This window comes from Staurois parvus, unplaced genomic scaffold (assembly GCF_062004578.1).
Source record: "Staurois parvus isolate SC_StPar_1 unplaced genomic scaffold, SC_StPar_1.0 ptg000533l, whole genome shotgun sequence".
Lineage (NCBI taxonomy): Eukaryota > Metazoa > Chordata > Amphibia > Anura > Ranidae > Staurois > Staurois parvus.
The window spans coordinates 235823-249541 of NW_028318329.1; the positions used below are offsets into that span (position 1 = coordinate 235823).

At 39.0% G+C, this 13719-nt stretch overlaps 1 protein-coding gene across 1 annotated transcript in view; it reads right to left on the reverse strand.

Moving 5' to 3' along the window:
* The window catches only part of CYP19A1 (cytochrome P450 family 19 subfamily A member 1), a 69440-nt gene extending 55923 nt beyond the window's left edge, over positions 1 to 13517 (reverse strand). Inside the window, exons 1-2 of the mRNA XM_089690555.1 lie at positions 13330 to 13517; positions 5693 to 5843 (exon numbers count right to left, since the gene is read on the reverse strand). Of these exons, the coding sequence (XP_089546681.1) occupies positions 5693 to 5843; positions 13330 to 13474 (296 nt within the window). The 5' untranslated portion in view covers positions 13475 to 13517. The remainder of the gene's footprint in view (positions 1 to 5692; positions 5844 to 13329) is intronic.
* Positions 13518 to 13719: the final 202 nt, after the last annotated feature.

Here is a 13719-nt window from a genome sequence, read left to right on the forward strand (position 1 = left end):
GAATAAAGAGGTGCATTGTGAATTACAGTATTATATAGTAACCAATCAGTTTTAATTTTACTGCAGTCAGAGTTGCACACTGTAACTTCTCTTTACTCAATCTTTTGAATCAGCAGTACTGGTTTTGGAATGTATTATACAGAGATGGTATGGTCCATGACTTCATGGGTGCACCACATCATCATGAAGCAATTGCTTTTTTTTGGAATAAAAAAAAACTTAATGTTTCTGGGTGTGTGTTTGCTTTTGCCATAATGTGTTGGTATGCCCATTGTGGCACACTTATCTTGGGAACGCATTTATCTTTACCTGGTCTTCTTCTGAGTATGGGGATTTCCTCCTTCTTGATTAGCCATGTCATGATACCTTTTCTTCCAGAGATGACAGGCCCAGACCCCTATCAATGCTCTGTCTGCCAAAGCCAACAGCCCATGCTGTTTGTTTAGGGTCCTGTGTTGTTCCTCTTCGGTCATTGGGCAGCCAGTGATGATGTGACAACTGCTCATAAGCACAGGAGCAAAATCATCCCCAACACCCAACTACCTTCTTGGTATACCAAGTAGGAGACGGAATGTACACTGCATGTCCCATGAGCTGTGCAGTGTACACAGAAAAATACAAAATTGCTAGGAGCAAAGGAATTTTTTTTTCCCACAAAAAAAATTTTGCATCTTCGGTCAAAAAACTGTAACTTCTAGCAATATTTACTTTAGCTCTGCTTTAGGTCCCCATCTGAGTGATGGTCGTGTACATCGCCCCTTTCCTCCTCCAACATGGCACCTTGCAGAGTACCGGGACACTCTGTCATTAGAATTAATGACCTGACATTAGAATTAAAATGCTATTGTCTGCACTATGAGAGTAGAAGTAAAGTACCAGCCTGACATCTTTAAAGATAGAAAGTGGAGTGGGAGTAGGTGAGCAGGTAAATTAACACTTGGGGGTGCTGCGCTAACCACCAATGCAGGAAGAAGGGTGGTAATTACTGCCACTGACCATTAATGTATGAGGTGGTTTCAAAATGTTTTGACACTAGTTTTGTAACACGCCAACAGTTGGTAGCACAAGGCTGCACTCAAAGTCACAGGGAGCACCGACATTCATAAGTCATTGTGCCAAAAAACATTGTCCTGTGTAAATCGGGAGCTGTGCAACTGGTGCTATTCTGACCACGTGCGTTACCAAGGCTGCTATTTCACCATGGACAGCAAGTGAGAACAAAGAGCAAATGTGAAATTCTGTGTGAAACTGGGAAAATCTGCTTGACATGATTCGGCAAGTTTATGGCGATGCTGCAATGAGTTGTTCGAGGCTGTGTGAGTGGCACACGCACTTCAAGAGTGGATGTGTATGTGTATGTGTGTGTGCGTGCGTGTATGCATGTCTGTGTGTGTGTGTGTGTGTGGGGGGGGTGCTTAAAAGCAGTGCAACTGACAACTAATGCAAGGGGTTAACCCTCACTGCCACCATTGTGAGGGTTGTTACTGCAGTCACTAACAACAATCTTGGGAATATTGCATTCATTGATATCAATGTTGGAGGTTATTAATGTGTGAATGTTTCTTGTCTTGAAAAGACACTAACACATGCATAATAACCCAGCCCGGGGTCACAGTTTGGCATTTTCATCCAGGCACTCTATGGCTTTGTCCTGGCACTGTATGGGTGATAACACATTTTGGAGTAAAGGGGAACATTGTTAGCCTGCCTAGGGTCCTTTTTGGTTATAATCTGTGCTTGTGATATCTTTGATCTCAATGATGTCAGTGTAATGTCAGAAGCTGTGTAGCAAAGGGGGAATTTAATATGTTATTAAACCACTCAGGGTCTCAGGATCCTGTAGAAGACACACTGTAATGGAGGCCATGAACTGTATTTTCAAATCTAAATATTTACCATTTTGTAACAAACTGTTACTGTATGTAACCAGATTAGCTGCTGACTTTATTTTATTAAAACTGTATACTGACATTATTATGGATCGGCAATAGACACATCAACTAGATTAAATACATTCAAGACATATACTATATTGCCAAAAGTATTGGGCCAGCCCTGCAAACCATTGGATTCAGGTGTTCCAATCACTTCCATGGCACCTAGGCATGCAGACTGCTTCTATAAACATTTGTGAAAGAATGGGTCGCTCTCAGAAGCTCAGTTAATTCAAGCGTGGTACCATGATAGGTTGTCACCTGTGCAATAAGTCCATCCGTGACATTTCCTTGCTACTAAATGTTCCACGGTCAACTGTTGTTATAGTGGTATAATAACAAAGTGGAAGCAACTGGGAAAAACAGCAAGTTATCCACAAAGTGGTAGGCCATGTAAAGTGACAGAGCAGGGTCAGTGCATGCTGAAGCCCACAGTGCACAGAAGTTGCCAATTATCTGCAGAATCAATAGCTAAAGAACTCCAACTGCACAACAACAGTGCGTAGAGAGCTTCATGGAATGGGTTTCCATGACCAAGCAGCTGCATCCAAGCCTTACATCACCAAGTGCAATGCAAAGCATCGGATGCAGTGGTGTAAAGCACGCTGCTACTGGACTCTAGAGCAATAGAGACGTGTTCTCTGGAGTGATGAATCACTCTTCTCTGTCTGACAATCCAATGGAATTGTCTGGGTTTGTCAGTTGCCAGGATAACGGTACTTGCCTGACTGCATTGTGCCAAGTGTAAAGCTTGGAGGAGGGGGGATTATGATGTGGGGTTGTTTTTCAGGGGTTGGGCTTGGCCCCTTAGTTCCAGCGAAGGGAACTATTAAGGCTTCAGCATACCAAGATATTTTGGCCAATTTCATGCTCCCAGTTTTGTGGGAACAGTTTAGAGATGGCCCCTTCCTGTTCCAACATGACTGCGCACCAGTGCACAAAGCAAGATCCATTAAGAAATGGATGAGCGAGTTTGGGGTGGAGAAACTTTACTTGCCTGCATAGAATCTTGACCTCAACCTGATAGAACACCTTTGGGATGAATTAGAGCGGAGACTACGAGCCAGGCCTTCTCGTCCGATATCAGTGCCTGACCTCACAAATGTGCTTCTGGAAGAATGGTCAAACATTCCCATAGACACACTCCTAAACCTTGTGGACAGCCTTCCCAGAAGAGTTGAAGCTGTTATAGCTGCAAAGGGCGGGCCAACTCAATATTGAACCCTACAGACTAAGACTGGGATGGTATTAAAGTTCATGTGCATGTAAAGGCAGGCGCCCCAATACTTTTGGCAATATAGTGTGTATGTATGTATGTGTGTGTGTGTGTGTGTATATATATATATATATATATATATATATATATATATATATATAAAAACATCTACTAAACTGCATTACTGTAAGTTTGGCACATAGACATAGAGGCTAAGGTTCACTTGAATGATTGGAGCACCCTTTTCACAAGAGCAGCATGCAAACAATAGATCTGACTGCAAATATACTACAGAATAGTGCTCACCAGGATTGGCACTGATGAAGAGTAACTCACAGAAGGGGTCCAAAAACAATAGCATGCTGGCAATCACTCCAACCTGTGACAAGCTTATTGCTCTACTGCCCATTTCACCCTTGCTGCAGACCAATTGTGTGGCAGAACCTCAGACTGCCTGACAGGTTTCCTCTACTCAGTGAATAATAAGAGTCAGGGTTTTCATATTGCTGTACAGTATCATACCTACTGTAGCTTTTACAGATCTATTGTTCTTAATATGAAGGGGGTCCAGCACAGCAAGGCAGAATCAGTAAATTCAGTCTAAATATTGCAGCAAGAGTGTTCATATTTTGAGGATCCATAGTCCTCTATATATGTGATCTCTCCAGAGCCTGTATGGGACATTTTTGTAGGATATGAGCACTTTCTCTCTCTGCAGCTAGTGCCCAGGAGTAGGGATGAGCTGAACATATCTGGGTTTGGTTTGTATGAGGTTAGTCAAACTGTGATGACTATATTGAAGTCAATAAGTGCCAAATCTTTAAAAATCAGTTCTGGCTGTTTTCATGGCTAATATTCAAGGCAATGCCAAAAAAAAATTCATTAAGGGATGGACATTGCGCTGGGGGACATGTAGTAACACAGTTTGTTAAAACAACGCTTGGCAGGAAATAACGATTTTATTATTGTTTAAAGTGAAAAAATAAAAATGCCCAATTCCTATAAATAAATTGTTCGGAGGATGCCCCAAACCTGTCTGTGAAGTGGTGCACCTGTACAATGTATGCAATGTACTACAGCAAACGTCGCTTTTAGAAAGAAATAAAATTGGCATTTAAAGTAGAAGGAACCGCTAAATAAACAAAGTTTAAAGCCTTGCCTCCTCATTGCTGATAAATATGCTGCATACTGTAATATTTTTTTTTTCACTTTTTTTGGAGCAGACATGTGATCGCATAGCTCCGTCTGCTGTGTGTCAGCGAGAGTCTTGACAACAGGCCATTTCCAGTGTGCTTCCCACAGCTGAAACAAACCTCTTACTGACATAGCGTGATCACATGACTGCACCAAAGAAGAGAAAAAAGGGTATTTACACTGTAAATAGTATGTAACATGTATATCAAACGTGGGGAGGCAAGGCTTCAAATTTTGTTTATTTTAGTCTTTCCTTTAAATTGCCAGTAAATTATATTTCACTGGCAGATTGGTTTTCTTTATAAAAACAGCACAGGGACCTCCAAAAATACATTCTGGTATGTTTTTGGGGGGATCTTTGGGGGGCTCCTATGCCAGTTTTTTTTACAAAACAAGAAATAAGAAGCCAGAAGTGAAATGTTAATACTGGCAAATTATTTTTTTCTTTCTAAAATATCACTTTTGCTATAGTACATCCTACAACAAGAATGACCAAATAGAAAATTTACATATGTATTTGCAAATGTGTGCTAAATAAACTCCTGTTTTTAACGCATACTGTTAGACATGTTAATTTGGTTGTTGGAAAGCTGGCTGGCAAGTTGAGCTGGGAACTTTCTTTTCTTTTTTTTATTTGATATTTGTTTGTTTGATGGCCTACATTTGTGGTGCAGATGACATGACTTAGTCTGCTTATGTTGGCATTACTTGTGTGGTCCGTTGACACAAAAATCCAGTCAACTATTAATGCAACCGTTCATTTATGATGTTATGTAAGAAACAAAAAAAAGCTATTCCAGGCAACCAGTGAAAGCAGTTAGTGAGCTGTTAATATCCAGAAAACACTGAAAATGTGCTATAATCAGAAAGGTTACTAAATTACCTTTAAACCTTTAGAATTCACTGCAGACAGAATCCAGAGGCCACAACACTGGAACACTAGAAGTGAGATTTCTGAAGCCTCCACAGTACAATCACATAGCACATGTTTTATTAAGTACGCCGTATTACCATTCACCAATCACATGCAATACTGGTTTCGATCTGGTTAGTGACTGAGCAACTTCTGTGTACTGCAATGTTTTACATCAGGCTTTCTGCATGGAAGGGATGACATGGAGCCTGTAGTGGTTATGTCTGGGAACAGATCTCCTGCATTACAAGTGGGGGTTCTCAGACCTTCAGATTACTGACAACAGGGAAGGTGGTGGTGGACTACAACAATGTCTCTATGAAGAATTGAAAGTACTGAACAGGGTGGCTGTGTCACCTGCACATCATTTTCACGGCTTCATTTTCAATTTTCACTAAAGTGTATGTGATAAAATAATTGAGATATTTCCCTTACCTGCTGATTATTAGTGTTTCCTCACCATTAATCCAGACTCTTACAAACTCTCCATACATGCTATTGTAGTAATTTGAGGCACTTCCAATTCCTGCCCAAAGGAATCTTCCATAGGTAATCAGAGGTCCCAACCCCAGACAGTAGGAAGGACCTGGAAATATATGGACAATGTTTACACATATTATCATGACACCCACTCATTACCAATAACAACTGTAGATTTCTTTTCATCCTTCATTTTTCTCCTTTTAATGTCCTCACAGTCAAGTGAATGTTTCACATTTGGCAAGTGATACTGGAGAGCAGGAGAACAGGAGGGATCCTTTTTGCTGCATCTGTGGCATTTGTATACCCTGTCCACTGCCTTTAAGAGGGAGGGGTTGGGGAGAGGTAAAAATGTGGTGTGACCATATGTTTTTACCCCCTCTCTCCAACCATGGCTGCAAACAAGCCCCAAAACAGTCAGTTGATATTGTTCAAATATTTCAGGCCCCCCACAGCAATCTGAAGCACTCAGCTGGAGATGAAATCAGAGTGATCTCAAGAGGGTACTGCAGATGGAAACAGAGATTTAAATTAACAACTTCCCTGCCCAGGGAACATGCTAGACGGGTGTTAATTTAAAGTAGGGTGACAGGAAGGGGTTAAAGCGCCAACATTTTGTTTTCCATACGACTGGAAAGAGTTAGAACCTGCTTTGCTATAATTTCCTATCAGTTGAATTTTTTTGGATGGTGACACAGATGACAATAAATACCAGACAAAGGTTCCTTCTTCTATTAAAAAAGTTTTGCTATCTATGTCCCCTTTGAAGAGATCTGTAGATATTCTCTAGACAGTAATTAAAAAAAAAACACTAAACAAGGCTCTTCCCGTTCCCCACTGTGTCCCAAAAGTAAAGAAAAAGCATGTGGCTAGAGTTTGACTTTACCCATGAAATTTGTATGGATAACATTCTCAAACCACAGCTATCTGTTTGATTTTGTGGTTACGAAGAGCACAAGCACTGTTGACAAAGGGTGGACATGAGCCAGCTCTTGCTTTCTGTGACTTTTTTTATCAGGAAAACTGTTCAGTATTATGTAAGTAAAGGAGCTGGAGTTTGGGTCTCCTATTTCCAATATTAGGAGGGGCATTCAAGTCAAAACGGGACTTCTGAGTTTATATAATAAAAGAACAAATTTCAAGGAGTGGAAACTGCCTTTTTTTTCAACATACTCCCAGATCCCAGAATTTAACTAATGCCTGGAAAGATTCAGCACAGAAAGATTTGTCAGTACACTTGTACCATCCTAGTACAGCCTGCTTCACTTTGTCATCATTGTGTTCACCGTACCCTCAGAAAGATTTGTCAGTTCACTTGTACCATCCTAGTACAGCCTGCTTCACTTTGTCATCATTGTGTTCACTGTTCCCCCCAGAAAGATTTGTCAGTACACTTGAACCATCCTAGTACAGCCTGCTTTACTTTGTCATCGTGTTCACCGTACCCCCAGAAATATTTGTCTCTTTGCAATCTCATGACAGGTTATCGATCGATTATCCAGGATCAGGCGTTCTATGTGCTGAATGTTCACAGGAATGACTGCTATTTGCTGGGAACCACCATGACTGGGATAGTCGCTGACGGACATATGGGCATCTTTGAAACCTTTACACCATTCAGAAGTCTTACTGTGGCTGAGTGTCTCATCACCATACTGTGCTTGAAGTCTTCTCTAGATATCTGCGGGTTGATAGCCTTCATTCACAAGAAACGTCATCACCACATGCTGCTCCATGCACGCACTAACACTGTTGTCTGCCATCTTGATTAATGGTCTCTGGACTGGCCCGCCACATGTGCGCCGCCTATCATTAACAGGACACACTTTGCACCTACTACTGCGTGTATTACCTCCATGCTAGCCTCCCTTTTTACACCTGTAAAATTAAACGTCCCCTCGTACATACAGATGTATCCACCTCCTCCCATGCTCGCCTCCAGGACTTCTCCCAAGCTTCTCCCATCCTATGGAACTCCCTACCCCAATCTGGCTGTCTCCTAATCTTTCCCCCTTAACGATCCCTGAAAACCTTTCTCTTTAAAGCAGCCTATCCTGCTTCTACCTAGTAAACCGTCATTTATTTCCTCCATCAGCTCATCCCCAACAGCTATTACCTTTTGTATCACTCAACCCCTCCTCCTAGATTGTAAGCGCTAACGAGCAGGGCCCTCTGTTTCCTCTTGTACCAAATTGTATTGTAACTGTAATGTTTGCCTTCATTTTGTAAAGCGCTGCGCAAACTGTTGGCGCTATATAAATTCTGTATAATAATAATAATAATAATATAATTGGATTGGTTGTTATGGACCTTGGATCTTTTTTTATGATGCTTTTCCATTTAGCATCCTGTTTTATTTTGGTAGAATAAAAGAATCCTTAAGTGATTTAAAAATATTCTTCCAACACCAGCTACACATACATCTACATAATTTCTTTTAGGTTGGAATATCAATGATTTGCTTTTATTTTACCCATGGTTGTTGTTTTTTTTCACATTTGGTCTCTTGTGAAAAAGAACTAAAGGCAAAACTTCTTTTTTTCATCTTGGAAAAATTAAGGGAGGGTTATAAAACCTGTTTTTTTTACATCTGCTGCCCTCAATGTGCGTACAATATAAGGGCACTACCTCAGATGGATACATATATACATACTAGGGCCAAATTAGATAGGAGCCAATTATCCTACCAGCATGTCTTTGGAGTGTAGAAGGAAAATGGAATACCCAGAGGAACTACATGTAAGCACAGGAAAAATATGAAAACGTCATGCAAGTCTTATTGGTTGGGATCCAAACGAAAGACTCCAGTTCTACAAAGCGGGAGTGCTAACTACTAAACCGTTGTACTTGGCTGTACAGACTGCACATTCTACTTTAGATTTACAGCAACTTGGAAGTGTGAGTGCTTACCTGATCAGATATAAACTAAATGGCTTGAGTAGGTAGACTTTTATTATATATACCACATAGAAGAAAAATATACTTGAAATACATTTTAAAAATATTCTTCCAAGATATATTGCCATATATTTGAAATGCTACAATTCTGGCCATATTCAAAATATATTTCAATATATATATATATATATATATATATATATATATACTGCATGTTGAAATGTGTTTTTATTACAAAATATATGAAAAATATTTTAAAAAATACATTTCAAATATACTGTAAGTCTTTAAAAATACAAATCTACATTTTTGGAATGCATTAACAAATATATGTAAAAATATATGCTAAAACAACTTTTTTTATATGTTAAAAAAAATCGGAAGAATATATTTAAAAAATATATATTTTTAAAAATATATATTTTTTAAATATAATCTTCATTTTTTTTAACATATAAAAAAGTAATTTTAACATATATTTTAACATATATTTGTTAATGCATTCCAACAATGTAGATTTGTATTTTTAAAGACTTACAGAATATTTGAAATGTATTTTAAAAAATATTTTTCATATATTTTGTAATAAAAAATGCATTTCAACATGCAGTATATATATATATATATATATATATATATATGTGTGTGTGTGTGTGTATGTGTGTGTGTGTGTGTGTGTGTATATATGTATATATTTTGAGTATGGCCAAAATTGTAGCATTTCAAATATATGGCAATATATTTGGGAAGAATATTTTTAAAATATATTTCAAATATATTTTTCTTCCATATGGGTAGCTTTTTCTAAATTTAAAGGAGATGAAATCATTTAAGTTGTAAAGCATGTAGCCAGTTTAACAATCGAAGTCATCATTGATATTATGCTGTTTCTCAATAAATCTTCATTGCATATTTTTTTTCCTGAAGCATGGTGCAAAAGGTAATGAATGACATACACAACAACCCCCTTAAAGCAAAACCAATGTGTGCAGCAACCATTTAACAGCTGACTCAAAGATTGAGAAGTAGAATTTTAACTTATCCCAGTAAAGTCGTGTTAATTTCAGTCATCCAATCGCATGCAAGGGGAATTGCTATATTTTCATTCTTCTGGATATGATTAGGTATTTGAAGAGAATGCAGGTTTGTGGTACTGAAGTAAAAATTAAATGTCTTTAATAAATCAACACCAAGCTAATAAAAAACAAATCCTGAGTAAGGTGCATTTTGGTCCAAATTTCCCTCCCTCCCTTGCACTGTTTATTTAATTTAGAAAATAAGTGATTGGACAGGAGATAAATTACTTTGATGTTTTCAATGTAGTCATAACATATGGGATACATTGATTTTTTTGTCATTTAGTTCTTTTAAATGTAGAAAAAAAAAGATTAACTGACAATCAGTTTAAAGCATTGACATTTGATCATTGTTATCATCATTTATTTAACTTCTTAATTTTGATCACATAAAAAAAACAGAAAACGTTTGTCTGGCGTTATCTTATTGTAGACATTCCCAAATACAATAAGGCTGGATCCACACTTTTCCTGCATGCTTCTACATTGCATAATAAAGCATTAAAGGATGAGTTTACTTTTTGTAACATGTTACATGTTACACCCATATTCAGGGTGTAACATGTTACAAATGGACTGGCCCCTACACCTCCTCTCCCCGATCCGGTTGTGACAGCTAGCGGGGGACCTCCCCCCCCCCTCGCTAGCTGTCACAATTTTAAAAAACTGTGGCCATGCGGGGCTGTCAGCTTGTAGTTTTCAATGAACTAGCACTGCGTTCTACAGCGCCGTAGTAGCTCATTGAGCCTTCCTGTCAGTAAGTATCTGCCTGCCCATACAGTATGTACGTGCAAGCAGAAATACTGACAGGTCAGAGGGAGACCTGCATGCCACCAGAGATCAGTAGATAATGCTTTAGAGGCTGCAGAGGCCTCTGGTGCAATGCTTTAGAGGCTGCAAAAAAAATTATTTTTTGTTAAAAGGCGAACTTATCCTTTAAGAACTGAACCCCAATATGCCCTACAATAGCTTCCAATGTACCCATTCTAAAGTGTACAACAATGCACATACCGATGCAGGGTCATGTTTATGTGTTGAGATGCTCGGCCAGCCTATTAAGTACGGGGTTTATTATTGCTCCTGTTGACTCACGCTCAGGTATAAATGGGCTCCAGGACATTAACACCCCCATTACATCAAACCCGACTTTGAAATGGTGCGACTTACAGTGAAGTTCAAAGTCGGGTGAACTGCTGATTTCAGGTGCGATTTGAAAAACATCTGACACAGATGTCTATGCAAAGGGCACCAAAAGTACTGCATGTACTACTTTGGAAATCGGTGCAGCTCCGACCAAGTTGGAATGTAAGTGTACATGTTCCTGCGTTAAAAATGGCTGTGTGTATAAGTGGGTGCTGCAGTGACTGTCAGCTGTAACCAAACAGAATCAGCAAGGGAGAATGTCACCAGCACACCCAGGATCATCAATATGGGCCCAAAAGTTTTAATGAATGATCACATGGTTACAGCAAGGCAACATTTCGAAGTCTTGCAGGACCCCTTCACCAGTCACATGCCTGATGAAGGGGTCCTGCGAGACTCCGAAACATTGCCTTGCTGTAACCATGTGATTATTCAGTAAAACTTTTGGACCCATATTGATGATCCTCGGTGTGCTGGTGATATTCTCCCTTTCTGACTAAGTCAGAACCGCACCGATATAACCGCTGTAATTGCGGACAAAAGGGTGCGACTTGGCATGCAATTTGCAAATTGCATGGCATGTAAATTGCATGACAATTCGCATCCAGTGTGACCGAGGTGTTAGGGGTTGATTTACTAAAACTGAAGAGTGCAAAATCTGGTGCAGCTGTGTATAGTAGCCAATCAGTTTCTAACTTCAGCTTGTTCGATTGAGCTTTGACCAAAAAAAAACAAAAAAACTGGAAGCTGATTGGCTTCTATTCAGATCTGCACAAGATTTTGCACTTTCCAGTTTTAATAAATCAACCCCTAAAAGTACTTAAAACATTCATGATTACAAACTTAGCCCAATCTGATACTGAAACTTACCAGCTGTGGAGGAGTTCAGGGGTGCGCTCTATACACAGCACCGAGTTCAGAAGTGCGCTACATACATAATGCAGGGTTTCAAAGTGCGCTATGCATACAATGCATGGTTTAGGAGTTACATACTCAGTGCAGAGATCAGGAGTGCGCTACGTACACAATGCAGGGTTCGGGTGTGCGCTACGCATACAATGCAGAGATCAGGAGTGTTCTACGTACAAGAGTCCTGGCTTGTTTCTAGAATGTGCGAAGACACTAAGGAGTTGATTTACTAAAACTGGAGAGTGCAATATCTGGTGCAGCTGTGCATGGCAGCCAATCAGCTTCTAACTTCAGCGTGTTCAATTAATCTTTGACAATAAAACCTGGAAGCTGATTGGTTTCTATGCAGAGCTGCACCAAAGTTTGCACTCTCTAGTTTTAATAAATCAACCCCTAAAATTACTTCAAACATTCACAATTGCAAACTTAGCCCACTCTGATACTGAAAACTGAAAGTGACCATGTGTGCCCTCGATCCCCTCATGTTTTGCATTGTATTGTTGTTGTTCTGTCACATGTTCTGTCCCCCTTTGTAATGTACAGCACTGAACGAACTATTGGCGCTTTATAAATACTGTATAATAATAATAATGTGTGTAACAAGAACCTTTTTTAAATACCATTTGTGGTTGTTTCCATGGAAGTCGGAGAGAAAATTTAGAAATATGATTCATGTTGTTTCTTTATCTGACCAATCAGGTTGATTTAGGAATAAAAAAATCTTCAATAAAGCTGCGTTCAGTTTGAATACCCAATTGTGCCAGGACTAAATAAATAAAAAAAAACTAATTTGCTTTTCACATGATTGGATAACTGAAGTATTGAAATGATCATTAAAGTAACTATTTCCAACTCTTTCAGTAAATCATCTTTGTTCTATAGTGTTTGACCACCTTTATCACCGGTGCACAATAATGTACTGTGTTAGATAATAATGTACTTCAAAAACTCCCAGGTGATCAGTTATAGAGACTGGAATTATAATAGGAGCTCTCCTGTTTGCAGCATCCAATACATGTAAAAATAAAGGGGCTAAATCAGCCCATCACTCAACACAATAAATACATATGTGGAAAGTCAACGTCATTTTTATTTAACAATACCCTTATTAAGTGTCTCATTACATGTTAATAGAAAGCTCTCAGTCCTATATAGCTTTCTCCATCAAACACAAAGTCAAAAAAGAGAATTAGCAACAAAATGGGGAGATTTACCAAAACTGGAGCACTCATAATCTGGTGCAGCCGTGCATTGCAGCCAATCAGCTTCTACCTTCAGCTTGTTCAATTAAGCTTTGGCAATAAAACCTAGAAGCCGATTGGTTTCTCTGCAGAGCTGCACCAGATTTGCACTCTCCAGTTTTAGTAAATAACCCCCAATGAATTTCGTTAGACATTAAATAGCTTAGCTATATTTCAACACTTTTACATAACTAATTCTCACATGATAAAAATGTTTTAAATATGAGATACTGAATGTACTTGTGATGACCAAATAAAAAATGCATTTAAATACAAAAAAAAATCAGTTATATTTTAGAAGGACTTGTATTTATTATTAACTTACCCGGTATTGAAGAAATCTCTTCATAACTCCAGATGACGATCAACAGAAACACGAAGGCCACCACAGAAGCCGCTGTAGCTGGGGCCAGGCTGGGCATAACCTCTGTGATGTTATACTGCATAGTGTTCAGAGCTTCCAGAATCATCTCTCCTGAGCCGTCTCTTCTTTTAGGTATCGTGCAGAAAGGAAGACCTTTAAAAACCCAGGTGACATTAGACATGAATATGCGACATCAAGGGCCACTTTGTTGGCATTTACCCTTCTCATGTTTTGGGAATCAATTAGATAGTGTGCACAATTAGTCAAAACAGAAAGATAACAGTTATTCATCAACTTTGTGCTGCTCAATTCACTTTGATAGAGCAAGTGCCAGCTGTTTAGGAGGAATGC